The following is a 24,692-nucleotide window of genomic DNA, read 5'->3' on the forward strand; positions in this document are numbered from 1 at the left end:
AAGCTACAACGTGGATGGACCCTGAGAACATCACGCTGAGGGAGAGGAGCCGGTCACAGAGGCTACATGTATGATCCATTTATGTGGCTTGCGCAGACCAGGCAGATCCACGGAGCCAGAGAGTAGACGGGTGGCCGCCAGCGCCAGCGGGAGGGGGAAACGGGGGAGTGACTGCTAACGTGGGTACAGGGTTTTTTGGGGGGGATGATAATGCTTTAAAATGGATTGTGGTGATTTTTTGCACAACTCTGTGAGCGTACTAAAGCCTAAGTCACACGATTTAAAACGCAAGCATGGTGTGTGAATTCCGTCAAGAAGCCAGTTACCAAAAAAAGAAAAAGAAGAAAAGGAGTCCTTAGCCCCAACCCTCCTGGTCATCACGCTGCCTGTTCCCTGAGGGGGCCCCTCCCCCCTCCTCGGCCTTTGAGCTCCTCAGGTCTGGCATCAGCTCCGATGGCATCTGCTGAGTGAAGCCAGCCTCCCAAGCACCTGTAACGTCACCCGTCCCCAGTGACACCACCCACAATCTCCCCAGTGACAGCGGAAAGGTGGGAGCCGTTTGCTGGGCCCCTCAGCAAGAAGCACCGCCCCCCGGACCCTGGCTGGAGTCAGGCTTCACTGTCCAGGGCCCTGGGACAGAATCCAAGCCCTCCTCCCATGGCGACGTTTCCTGGGGACCATGGGCATGAATATACGACCTCAGGGCTCTCCTGGGGAATCCGGGACGGACGCGCTGCCCTGACGCAGGACGCCGAGCGGACGGCGTGGGCGCGGGGTCTCTAAGGGCCGGCCTGAGCCTGCCACCGCCCATTCGCCCAAAACAGGGGGCGCGATTCCTGATGTTCTTGGAAAGTCACAAGAAGTAACAAGAGTGAAAAGCAGAAAGATTAAACCCTCGACCTGAACTTGCCACAAGGAAATGTCGCCCCCAAAGGGCCTCTGAGAGGGGGTGAGTCCTGGTTGACTGGAACCGGGCTTCCAGCAGGAGCACCGAGCATGGATGTTCGGTTTTAATCTACAACCTATTTCTGGGTTCCTTTCCTGCTTCGCTGGGACCTGTTATCATTCAAGCACAGCCGGCGGCTGCTCTTGCGATTGATCAGAGGCGCAGTCACGGCACGTGGGAGCTCTGCATCCATGGAACGCCGTGGAAGACAGCCTCCTGGAACACAAGCCGGGCTCAGCTGTCTGGGGGCTCAGCCGCCTGGGACCCCAGCCCCTGCCTGCCCGGGGGGGGCACGGAGAGACAGGAAGGCCGGGCCCGCCAGCTCCTGCCCTCAAGGTGGGGGTGGGCTCACGGCAGGAGGGGCAGGCACCCTCGCTGCTCGGACAGCCACAATCGAGAGTGAGGACGCGCGGCTGCGCCCCGTGAGGCCAGTGCGTGCTGCCCCGCCCCGCGAGGCCGCCCTGCCTGTGCTGAATGGAGCGCGGTTTGCACCCTGAGGGGCCTTCCTGCCAAGGAGGAGGGGCGGGTGCTGATGAGCCGGGGGCTGTCCCAAGGAGCAGCGGCCTGGGAGGCCCTTGGCCCCTGGCGTTCCTAAGAGCGAAGGGCAGCAGACTGGTGGCCCTTCTGGAGGAGGGGCCGTCTGGTGGGCAAGAGCGGAGGGGAGTGGCGGCCTTCAGCTCACGCTGCACCCAGGGCCAGTGCTGCCAGCCCGAAAAGGGGACGGTGGCCTTACTTGGAGACGGGGCCTTTGTAGAGGTAGCTAAGATGCGGCCATGCTTGACTTGGGGGGCCCTGTGGTGTCCTTGACTCAATGACTCGTGTCCTTGTAGAGAGAGACTTAGAGACAGACATGCACATGGAGGGGAACGGCCGTGCGAAGGCGGAGGCAGAGGCTGCAGTGGCGCGTCTACAAGGCGAAGGACCCCAGGGACAGCCAGCGGCCACCAGGAGCTGGGAGAGCCTGCAGCGGGGGCGGGCCCTGCCCACACCTGGGTTTCGGACTCCTGGCCTCCAGCCTGCGGAGACTACATGGCTGTCACCTTAAGCCGCCCTCTGTACAGGACGTGATTATGGCCGACCCAGGACCGTGCTGCTCTATCAGCCGGCGCTGACAGCGCCTAGGATGTTCTAGGTGCTGGGAACAGATAAAGGCTCTGCTCTCATTGGGGTGCAGGGGGGCAAAAACAAGGTGAGAGAGGTAGTGGGAGGGGCGAGGAGGCCCATGAGTAGGGACGGTGGGCGTGGAACGGCTCCCCAGGCGTGTACTTGGACCGGGTAGTCGGGAGCATGTCTTTGAGGACAACGGTGCCAGTTTTGGGGTGAGCCAGCCATGCGGACGTCCGGGGGACGCACCCTCCAGGCAGAGGGAACAGCGTGTGCAAAGGCCCTGAGGACGGAACGAGCTCAGTGTGCTCGAGCGCCCTGGGCGGGGCAGGGGTCCCTGCTGGAATCCGTGGCGGACGTGGGCCAGGCAGGGCCTTGCGGGAGTGTGGGTTCATCCCCAGTGCCGGGGAGCAGAGGAGGGACACGCTGGACCAAGGTCTGGTGTCCGCAGGCCCCCGCCTCCCGCCTCGGTCTGAGGCCGCGTCTCTGGGCCTTCTGTCGCTATGGCCGGGGGGGCACGGGGAGGGGCAGCTTCCACAGGGGCCGTGTGGGTTTAAGGATTCAGTGCATTTATTTTAAACAGCAAGATGTGGGGGCAGCGAAAAAATGGGGGATGTGAGCAAAACAGCTTTCCCCCGGCTGCAGGGCTCCGTGCGGCTGACGAGGCCTGGGCCACGGCCTCCCTGCCCCGCGAGCGGCGTTTGCCTAGAGGTGCTTTCCTTTTCGTGTGAACACGTAAGACCAGGGTTAGCCGAGTCCTGACCCAGCCGCTGGCGGGGATGGCTCTCATCTGGGGTCTTTAATAACGGGGGGCCGCCCTGTTTCCACATAGCCGAACCCCCACTGCAGCGAGCTGACGGCTGCTCGGGAGAGACCGGCCCCTGCCCTGCGTGACAAGCTCAGCCGGCCAGTGCCCGAGGCCGGCGGTGTCCCTGCCAGTGCTGCACCCCGCCCCGCCCCGCCCCGCAGCGGCTGCCCAGGCGCGCCGGCCCCCAGGGAGGTCCGCACGTCTCACAGGCGGCGGGTGTTCCTTGGGGTGCTGGGCAAACAGGAGGCTTGTCCCTGTCCCCCACGTTAGTGTTTGGGGCTTCCATGACCCGTGCCGCACATTGGGGGGCTTCAAACAGCAGGAATGGGTTCTCTCCCAGTTTTGGAGGCCGGGAGTCTGAGGTCAGGGTGTCGCAGGCCGAGCCCTCTCTGAGGGCTCTTGGGGGGCTCCTTCTGCCTCTGCTGGCCTCAGGGTCACATCGCTCCAGTCTCTGCCTCCCCCATCACACGGCCTCTTCCCTCTGTGTCCCCACATGGCCTCCTTATAAGGACACCAGTCACTGCACTGGGACTTAGGGCCCACCCTTCTGCACAACGACTTCATCTTAAGTCTTTGCATCTGCAACGATCCTATTTCCCAACACGTCGCTTCCTGCGGTTCTGGGTAGACCTGTAACTCTGGGGGGCAAGATGCACGCCAGTGCGCCCTGGACCACAGGTGGTATCCACAGGGGAGGAAGCTGGGGTCTCCCGGGGGCGAAGGGCCAGCTCCGGCCACCCGGCCTGGTCCCTGCTGCTCTCGCCTTCTCCCGGTGCCCGGCCCCAGGCCTCCTCCTCTCCTGCATCGTAGCTGTCCCTTGGCCTGGAAGATTCTCCCCCACATCTTCAAATATCCCCCTTCAGAGGGCGCTCGTCACCCTGCTCCCTCACGGGCCTCCCTCGCTGCAGAGGAGTCACCTGTTTTTTCTCTGCCCCCCACCCTCGGGACGTTGGTGTGGCATCTGGCTGGTCGCCTGGAGCCGGGCAGACCCCCGGCAAACGTTTGCTGAATTAGTGAAAAGCATCAGTGACTGGCCAGAAACAGGAAACCACGTAGTCTTGCTTCCCTCTTGAGAAATTTCCACCAGAACGAGGGACTCCTTGCAGCCTGGCCAGCTGACCCTCGCTCCTTCCCTGGCAGCTGGATCTGGAACACAAAGCCTTTCGAATCCTGCCATCTAATGGACTCCCCGCGGAAGTGTTTTTGTTTCTTAAACCACAACCACGTGTTCAGACCCCAAGCTGAAGGCCCAAAGACATGGTCCACCGGAGACCGCTCTCCGGAGACCAGCCCGGTAACCCCGGGGCCAGGGTCGGTGGGAGCCAGAGATCAAACACAGGCTGCCCCGTGAAACCTGAAGGTCACGAATAACGTTTTAGTATAAGCAGGTCCCAAATATCTCATGGGACATTCTTATCTCACTAAAATAAAAGTGTGTTGTTTATTTGAAATTCAAGTGTCACTGGGCACCTACGTTTGTATTCGCTGAATCTGGCAGTAGCACCCAGATCGGGCAGGGAGGGGCTCCTCTGGCGGACTGGCGAGGGCGAGTTCCTAGGCGGCACCGGGAGGGCTAAAGCCGCACGTGTGCGACTTAGGCAGGGAAGCCCCGGCCCAGGCTTGGTTGGCCATTGCCAGAGGCTTTTAGGGGAGAGCGGAGCGGGGTGCGGGCGGCCGGAGCGCTGTCCCAGGTGCTGATCCAAAAGCCGCGCCTGCCGAGCAGAACACCCTTCTGAGGTTCCGAGCCCCACCTGCCTGTCGTCCAGAGAGCACAGGGACATCTCACCCACCGCCTTGGCGACGACAGTTGCCAGTGTAACTGCAGCAACCAACCCAGAGGCCACCTGTTGAAGACCACGTCCCACTTGGACAGCCCAAACGACAGACCCAAAGAAGGGAGGCCACCGTCACGCCTGGACCCGCCCTGGGTGTCTGGTGCCAGGTCAGATTTGTCATTCAAGATGACGGAGTAAGCTTTTTCACTAACCTCTGCGCCACCAACCCCTGATCATTACTTTGTCCCGGCGATGTTGCAGAACGGCAAATGAAAGAGCACTGTCTACCCCTTCGGCAACGTTTTTTCTAGAAACCGCATTCTCTTTGCACACAGAACGTAGCAAACTTATCTCTGCAGGAGAGCACCACGCAGGCTTCCACTTTTCTCCTCATACGTGTCTGTGTGGTTGGAATTCTTACACACGCGGTATTTACCCCAACACACACCCAGTTGCTAACCGGGTCTCCCGGGCTGCAGCCCTCTCGCCACACCTGCCTCCTGTGGCGTCCCGGGTGCTTCCTGCTCGCCCGCCGGCCCTTACCGGTACTTCATGCCCGTGCGCCGGGCGGTGCAGCCGTCCAGGGAGAGGCCGTGCATACGGAGGAAGCTCTCCATGTTCCTGGCCTGGGCGGCCGCCCGCACCTCCCGCAGCCGCTGCAGCTCCAGGGTGTCGGTCTGGCGGACGGGGTGCAGGGCCCAGTCAGAGTGACACCTGCTGCTCACGCTCCTCAGGCTCTCGCTGTATGTCATGGACAACATGGCGCCGCCCGGGAGCCGCCACTGTCCGGGCGGGAAAGGCTGGGTGGCGACGGGTCAGGGGGCCGGCTGCTGTCCCCACTGCCCAAGCTGGCGCTGGCCCCTGGGCAGGGCGGCTGCAGAGACACATCCCCCAGTGAGCGCGGCCGATGAGAGCGGCCTCCAAGGGCTGCCGGTGCCTGGGGACGGGGCCTGGCCCTTTGACGTAAACACCTCTCAGCGTGAGATTCTCAGCCCTCCAGGCTGCACGGCCGGGGGCTCTGGCGAAGCCCCCCTTCCCGCCCGGCCCCGCGGGTCAAGCAGGGGTGAAGCTGCATTCCAGGCGGGGGGACGCGGGTGCTCGCAGTGAAAACTGGGGCGCGGAGAGCATGCAGGCAGCCTGAGCCCCAAAGCCGATGGCACGGCAGCCCAGCGCGCCCTGGAGGTGTTACCGGGTAAGACCAGGGGAGGGGACGTGCCTGGGAAGCAGCGTAAGCACACCCGTCCCTGAGCAAAGGCCAGTGGGATTATGCCAGGTGGCCTCGCCCCATCACAAGCCTTGTCAAGGGAAAGCCATCCTCTCATGCACTCGGGGCTTGGGGACGCGCCACTGGACCAGCAGCGAGCATTCTCCGGGCTCCGTGATTGCTGAGTAGGTCACAGTCCGTGACCTCTTACAACAGGAAGACTGAGTGGATGCATTTAAGGGAGAGTGATGGGGGGATGGGTTTCTTAGGGAAATTTTAAAGCTTAAACGTGAAGAACCACCGCCACGTGGTCACCCTAAATGATGACGATGCTCCCTCGGAAACTAAAGACGGCACAGACGTCTGCCCGCAGGAAAGCTGGGCCCCAGGTGAGCGCCCGCCCATCACACGGGAACTCGTGCAGCCTTCGAGGGCCAGGCGCCTCCGCACGAGGACACGCAGTGAGCCCTAAGAGACAGCGGTTGAAGGCAACGGGAGAAGCGTGTGTGTCCAGCGAACGCTTGTGAGAATTCACGGACGCCGTGAGTGAATCAGCACAGGGCTGGCCGCAGCGGCAGGGGCGCTTCCCCAAACAGGGCCCGCACCAGGCGCTCGGCCCAGCTGGGCCCAGCCGGCCCGAGATCAATAGCCATTAGCTTTCAAGACATGACCCACGGAAAAGCGCCCGGGTCTGGTTTGGCTCCGGAAATCGAGCCAAGGCCCCGGGGCTTGGGATGACATGGGGCCACGCGCCTGGGCCCTGGGCAGGGCAGCCCCGCCTGTCACCCATCAACGAGGGGTGAGATAGGACAGCAGTTGTGGTCAGCGGCGTGGGACCAAACATACACAGAACAGGCTGGAGGGCACAGGGGCTGGCAGGCAGGATAGGCCTCTCGCGAGAGCACACGGGAACACGGGTGTGAGTGATGTGAGGCAGCTGGGCAGGTACAAATATCGCCAGAAAACGTTTGCTAGGAGGAAATGCAGATGTTCGTAATCACCCCTCTAGCAAAGAGCGGACGTTCCTAAGGAGCCGGGTGCAGGGCGGGGTGTGGCGAGGACTCGGAGCGTCTCCGGCTCGAGATCCTCCTTAATTGCAGCTCTGGGAGCAGCCTGCCCGGAGGGAGCCCAGAGACGCCTGCTGTGAGTGCGCCCGGGTGTCACAAGCTCGGGCCAGGGACTACGGGGACAGATGGGGTGTGGGTGAGCGTGGCAGCCCCCGGCAAAGGTAGGGGAGGGCCTGGCGTCCACGGGGGTTCTGTGGCCTGAGGGCCACGCGCAGCACAGGAGAAGCGGGGGATCTGGGAAGCATCTGGGAAACGTCCCCCCTTATAAGGTCCTGGGGGGAGCACGACCCCGCCGGTCCCCAGTGCTGCAAGTTTGGAGAGGACAGAGCCAGGCTCCCCTCACACTGGGGCTTACTCTGCTCGCCTCTGAAGACAAACCGAGCAGGGTCAGGTCCTTGGACAAAGGGGACCCAGGAAGTCACGCCCCGAAAAGGGAGGGCAAGTCACCCTGGGGCTCCTGCCAGCCCTGTCACATCTCAGAGCTCGAAAGCACAGTGGTCTCCAGCCTCTCCCTCTACGTCACTACCCAGCCCCCACCTCGAGAAAAATCAGCCCCCTCAGTCGCCTGGCTAATGGCAGCGGCACCTGCAGCTCTTCCCGGGCCGGCCTGCCTTCCGCAGATCTGTCCTTGTGGCGCGCCAGGGGGCCCTGGGGGATTCCCGGAAATGAGCCCGGGACATGGAAAGAGGACAGAGAGGAAGACATCAGCCGCATGAAGTCCTGGGAATCCAGGCCGCCCTGAAGAGCCTTTGCCTGGAATTTCTGAGCTTTGGCCTGTTTACCCAAAGCCACCGAAGCATCAGGTTTGGGAGGAATCCTAAATGTCTCTCTAACCGGTGACATTCACACCAGCCACAGTCCCTGAGAGCGGGGTGCGGAGAGAAGCGTCACCACCGGGGAGGGGAGCAGGCTCTGCAATGCATGGCGTTGCCTCGGGCAGGAGCAAATCGCGGTGCTCCAGGGCAGCTGGCAAGCCAAGGCCCAGCCAGGCAGCCCCGTGCTCAGGCCCACGCGTTTCCACCCAGCCGCCTGGCGCCCCTCTGCCGCTCCCGGGAAACCGACGGCTGAATCTCAGCGCTGAGCCCCACGGGGAGGGAGCTGGCCCCCCGGGCTCACGGGACGGGAGGACAGGAGGACAGAGGGCTGCACGCACAGGGCTGGGAGCCAGCGGGTGCGAGAGGATGCGCCCCCACCCCCGCCGCCGCCCCCGGTGCTCACCTCAGGGCTACCCAGGGCTGGCTTTTTAGGAGGTTTTCTACTTTAAAAAAATGGACAGCATCTAATTTCCGATCAGCCAAATGCACCCTGAAAACCACCCCTCACTGTTCCGACCCGGACACTCGTCCCCAGGCTGCAGCCCCCCGGAAGGCGCTGCCACCGACTCCAGGAGCTGAAGGGCCACTCACCTGCCTTCCTGGCGTCTGCACGTTAAAAAGGACACAGTCTAGCTTACTAGGGTGCACCGCCGCTCCGAGGATCCGGTGCGGCAGCTTTCTCATTAGGGAGTGTCACTGCGGAGGCAGGCGGCGAAAGACAAGAGCCCCCAGGGGTCGGGCTTGGAGGCAGCAAGTCCATTAGTCCTATTAGGGCTTGTGCATCTCGGAGAAACAGGCTGAATAATTCAGGAGCGCCGCGGCCCCTAAGAGCCCGGGGAGTGCGGATCCGCGGCGCGCTGGCCAGGCCGACTCCGGCTTTGGCGCTGGCGGGGGTATCGGGCGGGGGTCCTGCCTCCACTGCAACCGAGGGCCAGCGACAGGACCCTGGGAACTGCGGGTGGAAAGGGGCAGGCGGGCTTTTTGTTGTTAGAGGATGAGACCCAGGCGTGCAGCTCTGCCGTGTCTGCGGTCGGGGAGCCGAGGTCCCCTTGGCACGTAACTGCCACCCACATGGGCGGGGTTGGGGTCTGAGGAGACCTCCCCTCAGGAGGGGTTTGGGGACCCTTCCTCCCAGCACACAGCCTGCCCTGGGGTTTTGGGGAAACGCTTCGAGGCTGAGCTTTGGGGCGAGGCTATGCTGACCCCCGTCCCAGGGTCATGACCCTAGGGGCACTTCGGGTCACCCCGGGGTGCCAAAATGTCACAGCATGACATTGCTTTCCAGCTAAAAAGGGGCCCGGGCCCGTGGGATTTCGGACAGGAGCAGCTGTTTGCCCCACGGCACCCCTGTGAACAGGCGGCCGCCGCCAGCCTCCGGGTCGGCGTGGTCACTGCCTCCGGCCCGCGGCACAAAGCACACGAAGTGCAAATGCACGGCCCGGAGTGGACGCCCACAGGGGACCAGCAACGCTATCGCCTGGGGAGGCCTGGGCTGTGGCCTTTCTCAGAGGCCCAGGCCCACTGTGGCCCTCACGTGTGGCGGCCGGAGGCGGCCAAGGCCTCACTGTTGGTTGGCGGTCATCAGCCTGACGCGCTTTGAAGGGGGACCGTCTCCTTGCTCCGGCCAGTGCTCCTGTCTGTCAACGCAATGTGGCTGCTCAAACAAGCCCGCGGACGTGGCTCCGGACCCTGTCCCGGGCCCTGGCCCCTCACTCCTCTTCCCGGGGTTCCTTTGGGCCAGACCTTCTCCTTCGCTCCGGGTCTCCCACATCCAGCTTGTCCCTGCCAACCTGCTTCCTTCCTGCATCAGAGCCCTGGTCCCTGCCCTGCTCAGCCGCCACCGGTGGCTCTGCAGCGCACCCTGTGGGGATCCCGAGCGGCTTTGCTTGGTGTTCAAGGGCCTCCCTCACCAGACACCCGTCCACCGTGGCAGGCTGGCTCCTTGTCATTCTCTGTGCCGTCCCCGGTCACCCGTCTGTGAAACCATCACTTTCCTGTTGTCTTGCACTTCTCCAAGTTGTGGCTCAGGCTGTTGCATCTGTAAGAATGTTCTTCCTGGTTTTGGCGTTGAATCTGGTGCAGACTTCAAGGTACAGCTCAAAGCTCCGTGCTGCCTTTGCGGTGAAGCCTCCCGACTCTCAGGGGGCTGTGACCCCTTCCCCCTCAGGACCCCGCTGCTCTTCCAACTTCTTCCAGGTACATTTTGCCTCCTGGGAACGACTGGAGTATTTGGGCTCTGGTATAGGTGGCATTACTGTGGCCGATCCTCTGTCCCTCTCTGTATCACGGGACTGGTTCCTCCCATGGAGGTGGTGGGGAAAGGGTATCTTTTCTGCTCTCTGACATTGGGCTGGGTTGTGAGATTCGCTTTGGCCAAAAGAATGAGCAGAAGTGAGAGTTGCGGATTCTGGCCTTGGCCTTCAGAGACAAGACAGTGCTTTTGCTCTGGCTTTTCTGTCATGAGAAGAATAGCTTGGGACAGCCCCCTGTTAGGAAGGACGGGAGGATGAGCAGCTGGGTCCACTCTGCAGCTCAGAGCTGAGTCCAGCCTAGACGAACTGACTCTAGTCAACCCCCTGACGTATGAGCAAGAAACGCAGGCCTTCTGCTGTACAGCAGTGGGTTCTGGGGCGGTTTGTTACGCGGCACTCTGTGTAACAGCTGACGGATATGAGGTCGAGGGCAGGGCATGCCTTGAACACCTCTGCCCTGTTCCAGAGAGGCGCCACCATGCGGACTGACTTAAAGAACCAGCGAGAGCCATGCCAGGGCCTGGGTGACGAGGGTGCCCCACAGGGAGTGGCACCCAGGATGATGGACAAAGATCCCGCCCCTTAGAGGTCTTCATCAGAGGCCCCACAAAAGACACTCAGGTGTCCGTGTGAAGAATCCACGCTGAGACCCAATGGCAGGGCGGCCAGAGCTGCGGCACTGGATGTGGGGATTCAGTTCTCCCACGGAGCTCTCCCTGGGGGCAGGAAGGCCCGGTGGGGACAGCTGCTTGTCCAGAGGGTCCCCAGGGGGTGGACTGGATGTGGGTCTGATGGGCTAGTGGGCGAGGCGTGGGACCATCTCTCACTTCACCCCAGCAGCTCCCTCCTGGGGGCCAGGCGCTCTCAGCAGGCCGGTCCGATCCCGGGACTTTTCCAATGGCGTGTCTCACGTCGCTCCTTTCCTTCCGGGAGTGGGGCGGCCCGGGTGTCTGAGGATGCGGTTCAAGTGCACCTTTGGACTCGCTGGTCTGATCCTGCTGGGAGGAGTGTTGCATACTCGCTCTGACCGGCTGGGCCACTGCATGCAGACACCATGGTGAACATTTCGTCCAAAAAAACGCACCTGCAAGCCCACATTCAGGCCTAACTGTGCGGGCAAAGCCAGACCTGGATAATCTCAGTAGAATGAAAGGCTCGGTCAGCTCTTTAGAGCTCTCGGTAAGCAGGGCGAATGCATGGGAAGAGCAGGAGCGGCGGCTCGTGTGGCCCAGGACCCAGGCCCACGGTCACAGGCAGAGGTGTGGGCGCTGCAGGAAGGAAAGAGCCGCACAAGGGTCCAGCACCGGCCCTGCACCCATGGCCCGAGGTTCCTGGCGCATCACAGGAACTGCCCCACGGCCCTGTTCCCATGGGCGTGCACGACACTGTGGCGCTGGTCCTGGACCCAGAGGCCTCCCAGGCCTGGGTGCAAAAACGCGCCCCCAAGAGCCACACGCATTGAGTCCCCCACACAGTCCCCAGGGTGGCGGAGCTGACCTGCGGTCCTGCACCCTGACATTTTCCCGACAGGAGAAAGATGTCAAAGTGAGTATTGAGAGTTAAGAGACTTTCCAGGAAGCCTGTATCCTCCAGGGACGCCCTCTCTGCTGTACAGGTTAGGGAGTGGCTGCCACAAGGGGAGGGACAGCCGGAGAAGACCCTGCTGACCGGCCTGCCTGTCCCCTTGGCACCTTGTCCCTAGGGGACACAGCCTCTCTTACTCTTGAAACATTGCTGAGCTGATTCACCAACAGGGAAATGCACCAGAGAGACGTTGGGAGTCTGCCCCTCCCTGACCCAGGTTCCCTGGGAGCTGGAGCCAGATGCCCTGCCAGGGGTGCTGACCTTGGATGACTCCAAGGTGGCAAAGCAGCTCAGCCCCAAAGCAAGGGGTCTCCTACTCTGAGAACCCAGGGAACACGAACCGCGATGGGAAAGCGAGGCCTTAAGGAAGAGCCCGCAAGAGCTGAGCAGGTATCACAGATCCCTTTGTTCAAGTCAAATTCTAGAAGATCAGCGTACCGACCGAACCCCACTTCTCGCTTTCCGTCAAGACAGTACAAACATCACCGCAGCGGGTTCCGAGGGAGAACAGAGCCGGACCTCGTTGGGGCATTTTCACCTCCGAGAAACCAGCGGCACACGGGGCCTGGGCGCACGGCCCTCCCGCCCGCTCCCCTGCCCTCAGCTCGCGGGTTTGGGGAAACGGAGGGCTCGTTACCTGTAAAACTGGAGCTGTCTTTTGGGGCTCCCATACCGAGTACTGCGGGCAGCAATGGGGGAGAGAGGAAGGAGAGAAGAGAGAGTCCACAATTGGCATTAACCACAGGGAGGTGCCCGGACGCATCCACGACGCCCGCAGCCCCAGCCCCACCCCGCTCCGCATGGCCGGTGGAGGATGCGCCGGCTCCAAGCGCTCGGCGGCAGCGCCACCCAGTGGCGCGCGGGGGCAGAGGCCCGTTCTGCTGGGACTGGGGTCCTTCCGTGCTTGCCGCACCCGGGCGCAGAGCGGGGAGTGAGACAGGAAGTAAATGCTGGGAACAGTCCGCTTGGGTTTGAACGACATATGCTTGAGCACAACAGTGGAAAACCCTCCAATGAGAACCCCCGGTCACCTGACTCGCCAGCAAACCTGCATGTGACTGTGGGTTCTTTTTAGGACCTTGAGGAAGGAGGGACCCCCTTTTCCCTGTGGTTTCCATGGACACTCTCTGTGGCTCAGGCCCTGACAGTTATCTGGAAAGGTCCCAGCGCTCCAGGACTGACCGGCCCCAGGATCCCATCTGGCGCCAGGCTTTGGGGCCGTGCCTGCCATCTGGGTTCTGTGCTCGGCCCAGGGCCTTCTGCCGCCCTCCCTGGGGTCCAGCCTGGGATGTGGCCAGATAGAAACACCCAGAGCTGGATTTGGAAGTGGCTTCTCAAGGGCCTGGCTGACCCCGCACTCCCTGCATGTAAGCCCTGGCCAGGGTGTCAGAACAGCTAGGGGCACCCCCGGAGCCGTGCTGTGTCTGTCGGAGGAGAGGAAAGGCCTCTGTTACCTCCAGGGGGATATTTCAGGACTGGGAGCGGGACAAAAGGGGCGGCTAATCCTGGCTCTGTCCCACCCAGGAAATCTTGGGTTTTTCTTTCCTACTTTGGTCTTACGAGCTTTTGTTCCTTTCCTTTCCTTGGAGAAAACGCCTGCCCACCTGCCGCACCTCACACCCCTGGGGCCTCACTTGGCCCTTCCCTCTGGATCAAGGGGAGGACGGTGGCCCCCGGGACCCTTCCTGGAGTCAGGACTGACCCTGGGGGGCCTAGGGGCAGGGGTCACCTGTAGATCATGCCAGGGGAGCCCGTCTGCCGCAGGGAGAGCCGAGCTGGGGAGCCTGTGGTCGATTCCGGATACATGGAGCCGGTCTCACGTGTCTGGACCTGTGCTCTTCTTCACGAGGGGAGATTCTGGAGGGAAAGCAGAGGAGGGGGGGAGCTGGTTACAAAAGACCAATCGGGTCTGTCCAGGGGACTCTGCAAGGGTGGGGGCCCAACTCAGGGGCCCCTACCTGTCCCTCATCAGACAGACAGACAGACAGACAGACAGAGACCCACGGGGCCTCGGATGATGGTGAGGGACCTCCACCCCATCTCTCCACTCTCACCCCCACACTCTGGGGGCCCTTCACCCCTCCCTGGCTGCTTTTCTGAGGCTCTGGGGGTGCGTTCCTGTTGTCCAAATTCCACAGGACCAGAGGTGCCAGGGGAGCCTGCAAACTCAGCCCTCGGGACTGTCTCCCTCGCCCCAGGATTTCCGTCCCCCGGGGCCATCCTTGCTGCCTCACTGCCCCAACCCTGCCCCAGGCCCCTGGTGCCGCTGCTCAGCATTAAGGAAGCAGCTCGTTGGACGCCTTGTGACCCCAGCTCCTGGCACCCACACCTGTGCAAGCCCCGCCCCTTAGCTGAGCGCCGGACCTAGTGACTTGCTCCTAACAACGGAATGTGGCGTAGGTGACTGGATGTCACTTCTGGGATTAGGCGATATGGATTGTGCCTGCGGTCTTGCTCACAGATTCTCGCTCCTGACTCGCTGGCTCTGACGAGGCAGGTTGCTGGGCTGGAGAAGCCCACGTGGCAGAAAGCAAGGGCGGCCTCTGGCCAACAGCCCATGAGATGGAGCCTTCAAACCGCCACGGAGCTTGGCAGCTTGGTGGGGCCCCTCCCCAGCAGCCTTTGGATACGAGCCCAGCCCGGCCAGCCCCTTGGTCGCAGCTCATGAGGCCCTTATGCAGCGGAGGGCCCAGCTGAGCCGCGCCCCAACCCGTGGCCCAGAAACTGAGGGAGTGAAAGCTGGCGGTGATGCTTGGGGCAGCAACAGATCCTGCTGAGCTCCTGATGGCGCCCAGCCCTGTCCCTCCGTGGCTGTTCCCAGCTCAGTGAAGGCCCGCCCTCCATCATCTTCAGAGGTGCCGAGCCGCAAGCTTCTCGCGGTGGTCCCCACCAGCTCCTCCCTGGTCCCTGCCGCCACCTTCTCTCTCCACAGCAGCTTTCTAGCGGGTCTCCTGGCTTCCGCCTTTACCCTACTCTCTACTGTACAGGAGCCAGGGCGAACCTTCTAGAACAGAAGTCAGATCATGTTGCTACTTCACTCAAAACCTTCCAACGGTTTCTCATTCTTTCCCGAGTGAAATCCCAAATTTCCACAATGGCCTCATGGCCCCCACCTGCCCATGACCCATGGGACATCGCCCCCCATCGTCCCTCTTGCTCGCCCCGCCCCCTGCACGGACTCCTTGGGGCCCCTCAAGCCCGCAGACACGCCGACCTCGGGGCGTTTAGACCAGGTCTTCCTCCCACCTGAGCGCTCCCAGCCCTGGACCCATCTGAAGGCTCCCTGCCTCCCAACCTTTGCCCTCTATCAAACGTCAGCTTCTCATGGGGCCTTTTCTGGACACCTTATCCTCAACGGCAAGCCCCATCTTCCCTACGCCCCTGGTACCTTCCCTGTATCATTATATTTTTTTTTATCCCCACCTGAGAATATTTTTTTCATCGCTCTGAGAGAGGAAGGCAGGGGAGAGGTGCATAAATGTGAGAAACACCAATTGGCCGCCCTCTCATACACGCCCTGACTAGGCATCAAACCTGTGACCTTTTGACCTGTGGGATGACACTCCAACCGACTGAGCCGCACTGGCCAGGGCCTCCGTATCATTTTTCTCCCGAGCATTTGTCACCTTCTGATACACCTCGCACTCCACCTACTGTCTTGTTTGTGACCTGTCTCCCTCCCACAAAGCTGCCGGCTTTGTCTGTTGTGTTCACCGCTGTGCCTGGCACACAGCAGGCACGGAAATATTTGTGGAAGGAAGGACGGACGGACGGACGGACGGACGGACTCTGTGACTCAGCCCGCTGAGGCTCCCCCGCTGAAAGCACAGGGGAAGGGGTGGGCGGTCTGTGTTATTAACCGTAAGTAGAGCACCCATGGCGACAGAGGGCCAGGGGACACTGCCCACGCGAAGGACAAGGGAAGTCTTCTCGAGGGTGCAGTGCTCACTCTGTCCGGGGGGGGCGCTCCGGGCAGCTGCAGGGGCAGGACAGCCAGCACCCACTGTGCCGATCAGTGAGGCGTCCTGCGTAGGCCGCCTGTCCCACTCCTCGCCCTACCTGGCCTGGACTCCCTGAGCCAGTGGCCAGCTCAGGCCCAGGGCCCACCTCCTGGCTCTGCAGCTGCCACCGTCCAATCAGGAGCAGCTGCGTCCTCCCAGCTGCCAGTCCTGGAGGAGCGGACGAACTAGTGGGATACTGCCGATCCCAGGCACCTCGGAGGGAGGCAGGCTGAGCTGGGGACCCCTCCTCCCCGGTTGGGGAGTGAGGCTTCAGAAGCCACTGGAGGGCCCCACCAGGTGCCGGAGGGACAGCTGGCTCGGGGCCCAAGTCCGGGTCCCTCCATCTCCTGCACTTGCACCCGCACGTGGCCTGGCGCGACAGCCGACTCACACCGGGAGACGGAAGCGGGAGAGCTCACACAGCCCGCCCCTACTTTCTCTCGGAGCAAAGAGAAGGCAGAGATGAACGTGCTAGGCCCAGGAGGAAAGCTGTTGAGTAAATCTCAGCTCTCGGCCTTTACAGGGTGAGCTGAGGGTGACAACAGGGGACTGAGAGGTCAGGAGACTCCATCTGTGGACACGTCTTTCTCTTCCCCTTTCACAAAACTCACACATCAGAAAAGTTGTAAGAAGTCAGAACAACAGCCCCTATACTCTTCACCCTATTCACCAGCGGTCTACCTGGTGCCTCATTCACGTGCGTTCCCTGTCGCCCTCTCCCCTCCTCCCCCTCCCTCCCTGAGAGCCACTTGCACAAGATGGGAAGAATTTAGTGCATCCAGGAGAGAGAAGAAAATCAACATGCGGCTTAAACCAAGAAACTGCAAAAAGAGGTCAGACCCGAGCCTGTGAGTCCAGGATGGAGATACGAAATAATAGCAGACACGTCCTGGTGGGGCCTGGCTGGGCCCTGTCTGGGTCATCCAGATGTTCTGGCTGACTAAGCTGGCATCCGATTGGCACAGGAGGAGGCTAGGAGAGTACAGGAGGTTGGATTGTTGGCCCCCATCCTTCACTCTTTCTGGTATCCGTGGCCTTTGCTGCCTCTCCCCCAACACACATGCACATGCGTGTCCCCCCTGCCCCACAATGCACAGGCACCAGCTCCAGCCTCAGCCACTGGGCACTAGCCCTGGAGGCTCTGCCGTCGCTGTGGACAAATGTGCCCGAGACCACCCCAAAGGCCGGGGCTGCGTGTGCTACTTGGTCTAGCCTGGGACGTGGAGCCACCCGACCCCTGAGTGCTCACTGTGGCCGCCGCCAGGACCCTTCTGCAGGTGGGCGGGGTTTAACTTGAGCGCTCCAGGGGCGCATCCTGGGGCTTTCGTGTTCAGGAGCATCCTGAGTGCGTTAAATTACAACTCCAGTGAGTGGCGGGAGCCACTGCCAATGCCTGGAAAGCAAGGCCACGCGTGTCTCTCCACCGTAGATTCTGGAGCAGAGGCAAACCTGGGGGCTGGAACCTTCCCTGAGCGAGATTTGATGGGGGGAAAATGAGCGGATTGTGTGCTCGAGGGGCAACCGTGTCTACATCGGAATCTTGCCGGAGCCCACCACACATGCTACTGTCTTCTTGGGTTGGCTCGATGGCCCACGTCCATCCTCTGGGTGACCCGAGAAGACCCGTCCAGGCGGCGGCACCCAATCGGGGCTCAGACATGGCCCCGGGTTCAAATCCCAACTGGCATTCCTGGGTATGAGCGTGGGCAAACCTCGTGGGGAGGATCTGCTGTGCTAATAGGGTTTGGTGGGGGCGCAGCAAGGGCCTCGGCGGTGGGTCGGCCTGTGCCTGGCCCTGGCGGGGGCAGGGGAGGACCCAAGGCCCGGCGCGCTTTTTGCCAAGTCGTGGGTCACAGCTCCCCGCAGACATTCGCACCACACGCAGAAGGCTGATGAAGTCGCTCCTGCTCAGGTGTGTCCCCGAGGTGGCCTGCTCCCTGGCAGGGATCTTCCCTTCTGGAAACTCACTTTTTAGGGTCCTCAGACTTCGCTACACCATCTGCTTTTCCCTGGCTGCCTCTCTCCTTTGCTCTCAGAAGGCAGCTCATCTCTCCAAGGTCTCCAGAAAAAGGGTAACCTCTCACACATGAGACCATCACACACAGGTATGGCTCAAGGTCATGGTGGGGGAAGGACTCTGTGCTTCCGAGGCCTCCTGTGACCTCGGCCAAAGTCTGGATCATTCTGCCAGCACAAAGGTTCCAAAAGGCTTGTCCCTCGATAGCTGAGGTCGTAAGAATGATAACATTGCACAAGTTATCTATTGCTACATGGCAAGCAGCTTAACACAGCACGCATCTGTCACACGGTGGTTTTGGAGGCAGGAATTGCGGATGGATAGGGCTGACGGGGCTGGTGGTTCCAGCCCAGGGTCTGCTCTGAGGGGGAGTCGGGGTGCCCTCTGGGGCTGCAGTCGCCCCTGAAGGCTGGCTGTGGCCAGGGGTCCTCTTCTGATGCATCTCACGCACGTGGCTGTGGGCAGGGGGCCTCAGTTCCCTGTCACCTGGATCTTCCCCCAGAGAAAAGGCTCGAGGGAGAGAAGCTGCGATGTCTTTCCTGACTGACTCAGAAGTCAGGAAAGACTCATACTTCTGAGGCTCAGAAGTATGTTCTCTTGGTTGCAAGGACCAACTCTAATATGAAGAGGAAGGTGAACGCACGTTGAGGGACGGTCCCCCACAGCGACTCCCTCCCCACACGCCCTGAGACCACTGGGATGCCGGCTCCGCCAGGGCAGAGCCGGGGCCCAAGCGGCGCCAGCCACGTGGCAGACGCTCAGCCAACGCTGACTGAGGGAGGCAGACGGGAGAGGCTCAGGCTGCCCGGGCGCGATGGACATCGCTCCTCTTCCTGGGAGCTTCGGGGTTCGGGGGTGTTATTTTGCAGTGTGGCTTCTCACAGCCCTGAAGTACGGCTGTGACTTTTCCACAGGAAAACCCCCCCCCCACCTTTAAGGGGCCACAGCCAGCAGAAGCCACCACGGTGACTATGCGCCTCAAAGAGACAGGAAGAGGTGTAACTGCTCAAAACCACACAGATCCGGAAGGGCGCTTGCATAACACCCCTTCCTCTCTCCCCCGGGAGCCGGAGCCGGAGCCGGACATGGGAGCCCTCGCCTCTCCTCTGAGCAAGACGGGGGGCAAGGACCGAGTGCTGCTGGCGAAGGCGGCTGCTGAATCCGCGCGGGGTATTGATCTGGGAGAGAAAGCTGAGAGGCCCAGTTCCTGGGAGGGGCCTGGAGGTCAACAACTCAGTTCCCAAACGGCACCATCAGGCCCTGCTCAGACTCAGGTGGTGGGAGGAGGAGGGATGGGGTCACAGTCAGTTGCCCTGCACTTTGCCACAAGGAGACCTGTGTCTCCTCCAAGCTCCGGAGGCCTGGGCGGGGGGAGCTGAGTGGCGTGGAGACGCACCAGCCTGCCCCTAAACGGCAGGGACCGCACGTGGTCGGACAAAAGCAGGAGCATCGGGGCCAGGGAGCCCCATTAAGAATTTCTCAGAAAGGTCACAGACTAAAAATTTCAGTCTTTTCAGAGCCACGTTCAAACGCCTGCCCCGATTACAGGCCAGTCGGCTCAGCCCAGAGCCCAGATCTAGGTTCCTGTTGGGGAGGCCCCTCTCGCATCTTACTGACGCTACAGCTAAAGGAAAAGGTCATGACCCAGGAATCCCAGCCTTCCCAAAGCAATGCTGAGGTGCCCTTGCGCAGCCCACCCAGACTTACCCCCTTGCTCCTGCGCGTGCCGGCCGGGCTCCCACAGACCGAAGCCGTGCTGGGGCTCCCGCTGCCCCAGGGCCTCTACAGCGGCTGCCGGGTGGGTGGCCCAGGCCCCCAGTCCTGGGAACAGTCACCCTCCCTCCCGGAGAGGGAGCAGAGGCTCCGCCCACAGGGTGGAGACCTCGCCTCCAGGCTGTGGCTCCCCCAGCCCTGAGCTGGCACCCACGGTGGAAGGGTGCCCGGCAGGGGGATCCTCAGGGTTTTACCGACCTCGTGGGCTGCAGCCAGTTGGGGGAAGACTCAGGAGCGGCCCCCCGGTGCTTGGCAGCCCCGTAACCCAGTGCCCAGGCCAGTGGCCCCTTCAGCCATTCATTCAGCAAACAGCACAGCTCCCAGCTCTGCCCTGCGGGCCTCCTGCTATGACCCCGCCCTGTGCCCTGCAGGCCCCGAAGTGAAGAGCCAGCTGGGGAGGGAGGAGCCTCGCCTGAAAAGCACCCCAGCACCCTGGCTTTCCAGGGCCAGGAGGGAGACCCTTAGGCGCTGGGGAGCTCTCTGCCCAGCCCTGCCTCCCCTCCCCTGCAAACAGTGACTCCACGGTGCTGGGCCTTCAGGCCGCCCTGCGTGCTGCCCTGCACTCAGCCCTGAGGGAGGCGGGGGCCCCTTCGTTTTGTTTTGAAGGCACAGACCTTCACTTCCTCACCTGGGAAACCACGTTCCACTCAGAGGTGGTCAGGGGGTCCTGGGAGAGAGCAGACGGGCAGGAAGCCCTGGGAGCTGGCAGGGGCTGTTCGGGCAGCTGGCGCCCCCTCCCCCCCACGGTGGGGACAGAGGTGGCCCTGCAGTGCTCTTGATCTCCAGGCACCTCATTGCTCTGGGGATGAAAGGAGAAGCCAGCAGCTCTGGTGGCAGAACTGTGCCATGGCCAGACACCTCTGCTGCTGCCCGGCGGGGCGCGCTGCCCGCCACGGAGCCGTCACTGGGGCTTGGGGGCCCACGTGTCTCCTCGCAGTGGCCGCTCTGCTGACAGGAGGCCACGCAGGCCCTGCCCAGTCCAGCAGGGTGTCTGCAGGGGCCGCACCCACCCCGCCGGCTGCAGCTGGTCCTCTGAGGGTGCGCGGTCTCGGGGGCTGCTGGCCCAACTCACCCTGGACGGCAGGGGAGCTCTCTCGGCCGCTCAGCACAAATGCCAAACCCATCTTGGGAAACAGGGTCCCCCGAACACCCCGGTACCTGCTCCTGGATCAGGAAGGCCAGAGACAAGGCCATTTTGGTGGAAGGCGAACAGAGACAGGTCCACGGGCCCAACCAGGAAGTTGATGGCAGGAGGTGCCACAGAGTGAAGGACGCCTGGCAGGCCAGGGCCCCAGGGAGGGAGTGGGGGTGTGGCCTCCAGTCCGAGGCTCAGCGCAGAGGACGGCTCACGCCCAGCCTTCCTGATGGAGCAACCTGCCGCCGCTGCGAGAACAGGAGGCTGCGCCCCTTCCTCGGTGGGGGCGGGGGGGGGGCAGGACAGCTGCCGGCTGGCCCTGGTGACGTTTGAGTTCCCGTTGACGGGTGCCGCTCTGTGCCAGAGCCGTCCCCACAGCCCCGGGAGTGGTACCGCTGCTCCCCGCTACAGAAGACACCACCGAGCGTCACAGAGGTCAGGCTGGGATTCAAACCCGGGACTGGCTGGCTCCAAAGCCATGCTCTGAGCCGGGCACTGCTCAGAGGCCCTCAACTGGACGGGGAGGGCTCTGTCTCACCCACGCCCCATCCCTGGGCCCAGCGCACCGCCAGGACCCCGCGGGCACAGGTGGATGACGTGGGCAGGGAGGGCAGGGGAGGTGCGCCCCTCTGTGGGCCTGCAGCCTCCCCCTGCTCTGCCTCTCCTTCCCGGGGGCCCCACCGGGGGAGAGCAAGGCAAAGTGGGGACTGGGAGGGGACAGCCCAGCCCCGACCTGTGACAGGGCTCTAAAGCCTTGGCCGGTCGTCAGCCAGCGGGGCTCCCAGGCATCGATCGGTGAGTCGCATGGGATCGCTGAGTTGCATGGGGTGCTGCTGGGGGTCTCCGACGGGGCCACGGGAGGAGAAGGGGGAAAGGGAAGGGAGACGCCAACGGCTCGGGGCGCTGGGTAAGTATTCACGACTGATCGAAGCCAGCAGGGCTGTCGCGAGGAGCTTGGGAGAGAGACCGGGGGAGAGGAGGGGGGAGCGTGGAAGGCAGGTGGCAAAGGGGAAGAACAGAGACCCCGAGGGAGAGTGGGGGACCCGCGTGGCTGAGCCCCTTGGGGCCCCGCCGCGCCCTGTCCGCCTCTAACCGTCACAGTGCTTGTGCAGACGGATAGTCAGGGCCCGGGCGTACTCTGCTCTCCTCGCGGCCATGCAGCCTGGTGGGGGCCGCGTGGACAGAACCTGTGGGCCTGGCTCCAGACTGGGGCTCTTGCCTCCACCTGTACAGCGACCTCCCCCCAGAGGCCCCCGGCCCGGCTCAAGACAGGAACCCCCTTCGCCAGCAGAGCACGTTGCCGCGACGCTGAGTGTCCTCGGACGCAGGCTGAATTGCCGCCCTCACGGATCTCAGAGCAGCAGGTAAGTCGAGCAGTTCAGACCAAGGCCCATGACCTTGCCGGCCGCTTGCGCGTAGCCAGCCCTCAGACCGTGGCTCCATCATTCCTGGCCCCTCAGTGTAGCTCGTGTGTCTTCAGGGATCCGCTGACTCTTTTTTGAGGTTATTGCACCGTGAGCCAGGAGGGCAGGCGACTGTCAAAAAGCCTGGGTGGCAAAGTTAGAGATCTCTCACGTGGTCAGCAAGAAGCGCACTTTCCGCACCGGACGCGCCTGGGCCCTGGGTTTCAGCGGGGCCAGAACGCGGCGGGGAGCTGCTGACCGGCCTAGCTGCCGCCCACGGGCCGGCTCCCGAAGCACCTTCCAGCCAGCGTGGCCTTGGCACAGCCATCCCGAGTCCAGGAAAGTTCTGCTTCCCGGGTGGAGAGGCATAGATGCTTCTGGAACCTTCTTCCTCACGGAGGAGGCTGCCTACAGCAGGCGTGAAGCTGGGGGCATCTTGGGTTGGATGGGGGGGGGGGTGGGGAGGCAGCACAAGGCCAGTGTGGGGAGATGTGCAGCAGCAGGTAGAGACTTCAGAGGGGTCCTAGGTATTTCTGCAACTTAAGCAGCCTGTACCGACGGAAATTGCCTCGCAGTAGCTCGCGTTCCTGGGAGCCCCGACCCTGGGGGGCTATGTCCCTGGACTGTGGAGTAAACGGCGTTCACGCACCCTCTGGGGTGACGAGCAAAGCCTGGTCCGGCGCCCAGACACCAGCCCCCTCCGTAAGACCCCCACGCTGGGGGGGTCTGCACCCCTCCGCCCAGGGGAACGCTGAGCAGATCACCCCTGGAGACAACTGAAGCCATGAAACAGGTCCTTCTGTTGAAGTGAAATCGGCTCCCTTGTGACTTCCCCCGGCAGGCCCACTGCCACTCTCTGGGGACAACAGACCCCATCGCGTCGCCGTGAGGCTCTCCTCGGAGCCCGTGAGGACACCTGCCGTTGCTCACCCGCGTCGCGGAGAGCACACAGCATTGCTGCTTTCGAAGCTTCCACGTCAGGTTTCTGACTTCGCAATTAACAACTAGGCTTGGGGCCACTGTCACGCAGCACGCTTCGCACAGCCGTCCACGGAACTCGCACGGGCGGCCAGGTGCCGGCGTCCACTGCGCCGGCGCGGGCGCGGGCACGAGGCCCAGACCAGTCGGCTAGCAAGCGTCAGGCAGCTGTCTGATGCTGAGGGCCCGGTGCTGGCGCCTGGGCACCTTCAACAGCCACCCTCGGTGCGGCCTCTCTCTGGGCCAGTGCCAGCGCCCGGGCACTTCGGTTTGCTGAAACCCGTGCGAAGGCAGCGGTGGCGCCTGGACCACGGCCAGTCTCTCCAGTCATGGTCAGCAGGGAGCGGCGGCGGCGGGCGCCCCCCCACCCCCGTTGCTCAGGGACAAGCTGGGCACTGCTGCGGCCTGCGGGCCCTGCGCAAGGGCCGCATTCACGTTAAGTGGTGGGAAGAAAAATAAAACATTTCATGGCACGTGAAGAAAATCACAGACTTCTAGTTTCAGCATCTGCACATAAAGTGGTGTGGGCGCACAGCCACGTGCACCGGGGTCTCGGTCAGCTCGGGCAGCCACTAAGACATGTTGCGGACCTGGGGTGTCGGCGGCAGACATACAACGGCCACAGTCCAAGATCTGGGTGCTGGCAAATTCGGGTTCTGGGGAGGCCCCGCGTCCTGGCTCGCTGATGGCCACTGTTGCGCTGTGTCCTCACCTGCCTGGTCTTACAGGGGCACCGTCCCATCTTGGGACCCAGCCTCCTGACCTCGTCTAACGCTCATCGCTACCAGAGGCCCCACACCGCCCCCCCGCCACTGCCTTGGGCACAGATTCCGGGGTGACACAGACATTTGGTCTGCGACTGTGCCCCGCGACGTGCCGGAGTTGAGGAGCCGCGCCCGCTGCTTTGCCCGCAAACCTAACCCATTTCCTCTCTGGCCCTCCGTGGAGGCCTGCTGAGCCCTTCTCTAGGATGTCCTGCCTCCGTCGTCACCACGCCTCATGGAAGGCCACCTCGCCCCTGCAGAGACGGGGCCTCAGACGCCGAGCGCCCCCACCTGCTCCGCACACGGCCTTCTGGGTCCCCACCCCCACTGCCCACACGGGCCTCCCGGGTGCGCCTGGGACCCTTCCTCTCCGTGCGGCGCTTCGCCTACGCGTGCCGCCCCGCCCAGCGCTCAGCACCGAGCTCCAAAACGCTCCTGGCCTCTGGGAGTTAGTCTTTCGTTTGGCAGATCTCAGATGGTTTAATGACTTCCAAGCCCACCCTGGGGTCATCTCATGAGGTCACAGCCTGCTCTCCGGGATCAGACACTGATCCACTGGAACAGCTGACACTAGAAGGCAGACCCGTCCCGGAGGCTGAGGATCTGCGGCACTTTGCCCGTCCCTGTCCAAAACCTCACCGTGGCAGGGGGTGGGCAAACGCAGGAGACGCACTGGTGCCCGAAGGTGCCAGGTGCCATTGCCACTGCCTACGGTCCCCGCCTCAGTTGCGTCATGTGCGAGAGACCTACTCGAGCCTTCACACAAATGCAAACCTTCGCAGTTGAAAAGCTCCCTGCGTTTTTTTCCCTGGGAGACACCTCCCCAGTGACATGTGATGCAAATTTTCCAAGCATTCAAGACAGGCCATGTGGAAAGACCTAATTGAATTCTGACTTGGCTCCGTGGACTATTGAGAGGATCCCCTCCCGCCAAGGCCCTGTGGCTCCACAGTGGGTGGATGCGCTGGCACGACCCCGAGGTTTGAAGTGGCTCCAGCCTGGCTCGCGGGAGCCGGGAGGGAGCGCTCAGCCGGTCGCAGGGAAAAGGAGGTCGCTCCCAGCCCTG

General features: G+C 62.6%; 1 protein-coding gene across 6 annotated transcripts in view; it reads right to left on the reverse strand.

Moving 5' to 3' along the window:
• Window positions 1-24,692, reverse strand: part of KCNAB2 (potassium voltage-gated channel subfamily A regulatory beta subunit 2) — a 70,051-nt gene that overhangs the window by 28,038 nt on the left and 17,321 nt on the right. For 2 of the 6 annotated variants that reach the window (XM_054583903.1, XM_054583874.1), the window contains exons 1-3: window positions 20,505-20,626; window positions 13,285-13,412; window positions 12,193-12,234 (exon numbers count right to left, since the gene is read on the reverse strand). In XM_054583903.1, the coding sequence (XP_054439878.1) occupies window positions 12,193-12,234; window positions 13,285-13,361 (119 nt within the window). In that variant the 5' untranslated portion in view covers window positions 13,362-13,412; window positions 20,505-20,626. Of the gene's footprint in view, window positions 1-12,192; window positions 12,235-13,284; window positions 13,413-20,504; window positions 20,627-24,692 lie in introns of those variants that run through there. The other 4 variants (XM_054583883.1, XM_054583891.1, XM_054583904.1 and 1 more) reach the window with 2 other exon arrangements.

This window comes from Pteronotus mesoamericanus, unplaced genomic scaffold, assembly GCF_021234165.1.
Source record: "Pteronotus mesoamericanus isolate MK-2021 breed Mesoamerican mustached bat unplaced genomic scaffold, CSHL_Meso_final contig_1193, whole genome shotgun sequence".
Classification (NCBI taxonomy): Eukaryota; Metazoa; Chordata; class Mammalia; order Chiroptera; family Mormoopidae; genus Pteronotus; species Pteronotus mesoamericanus.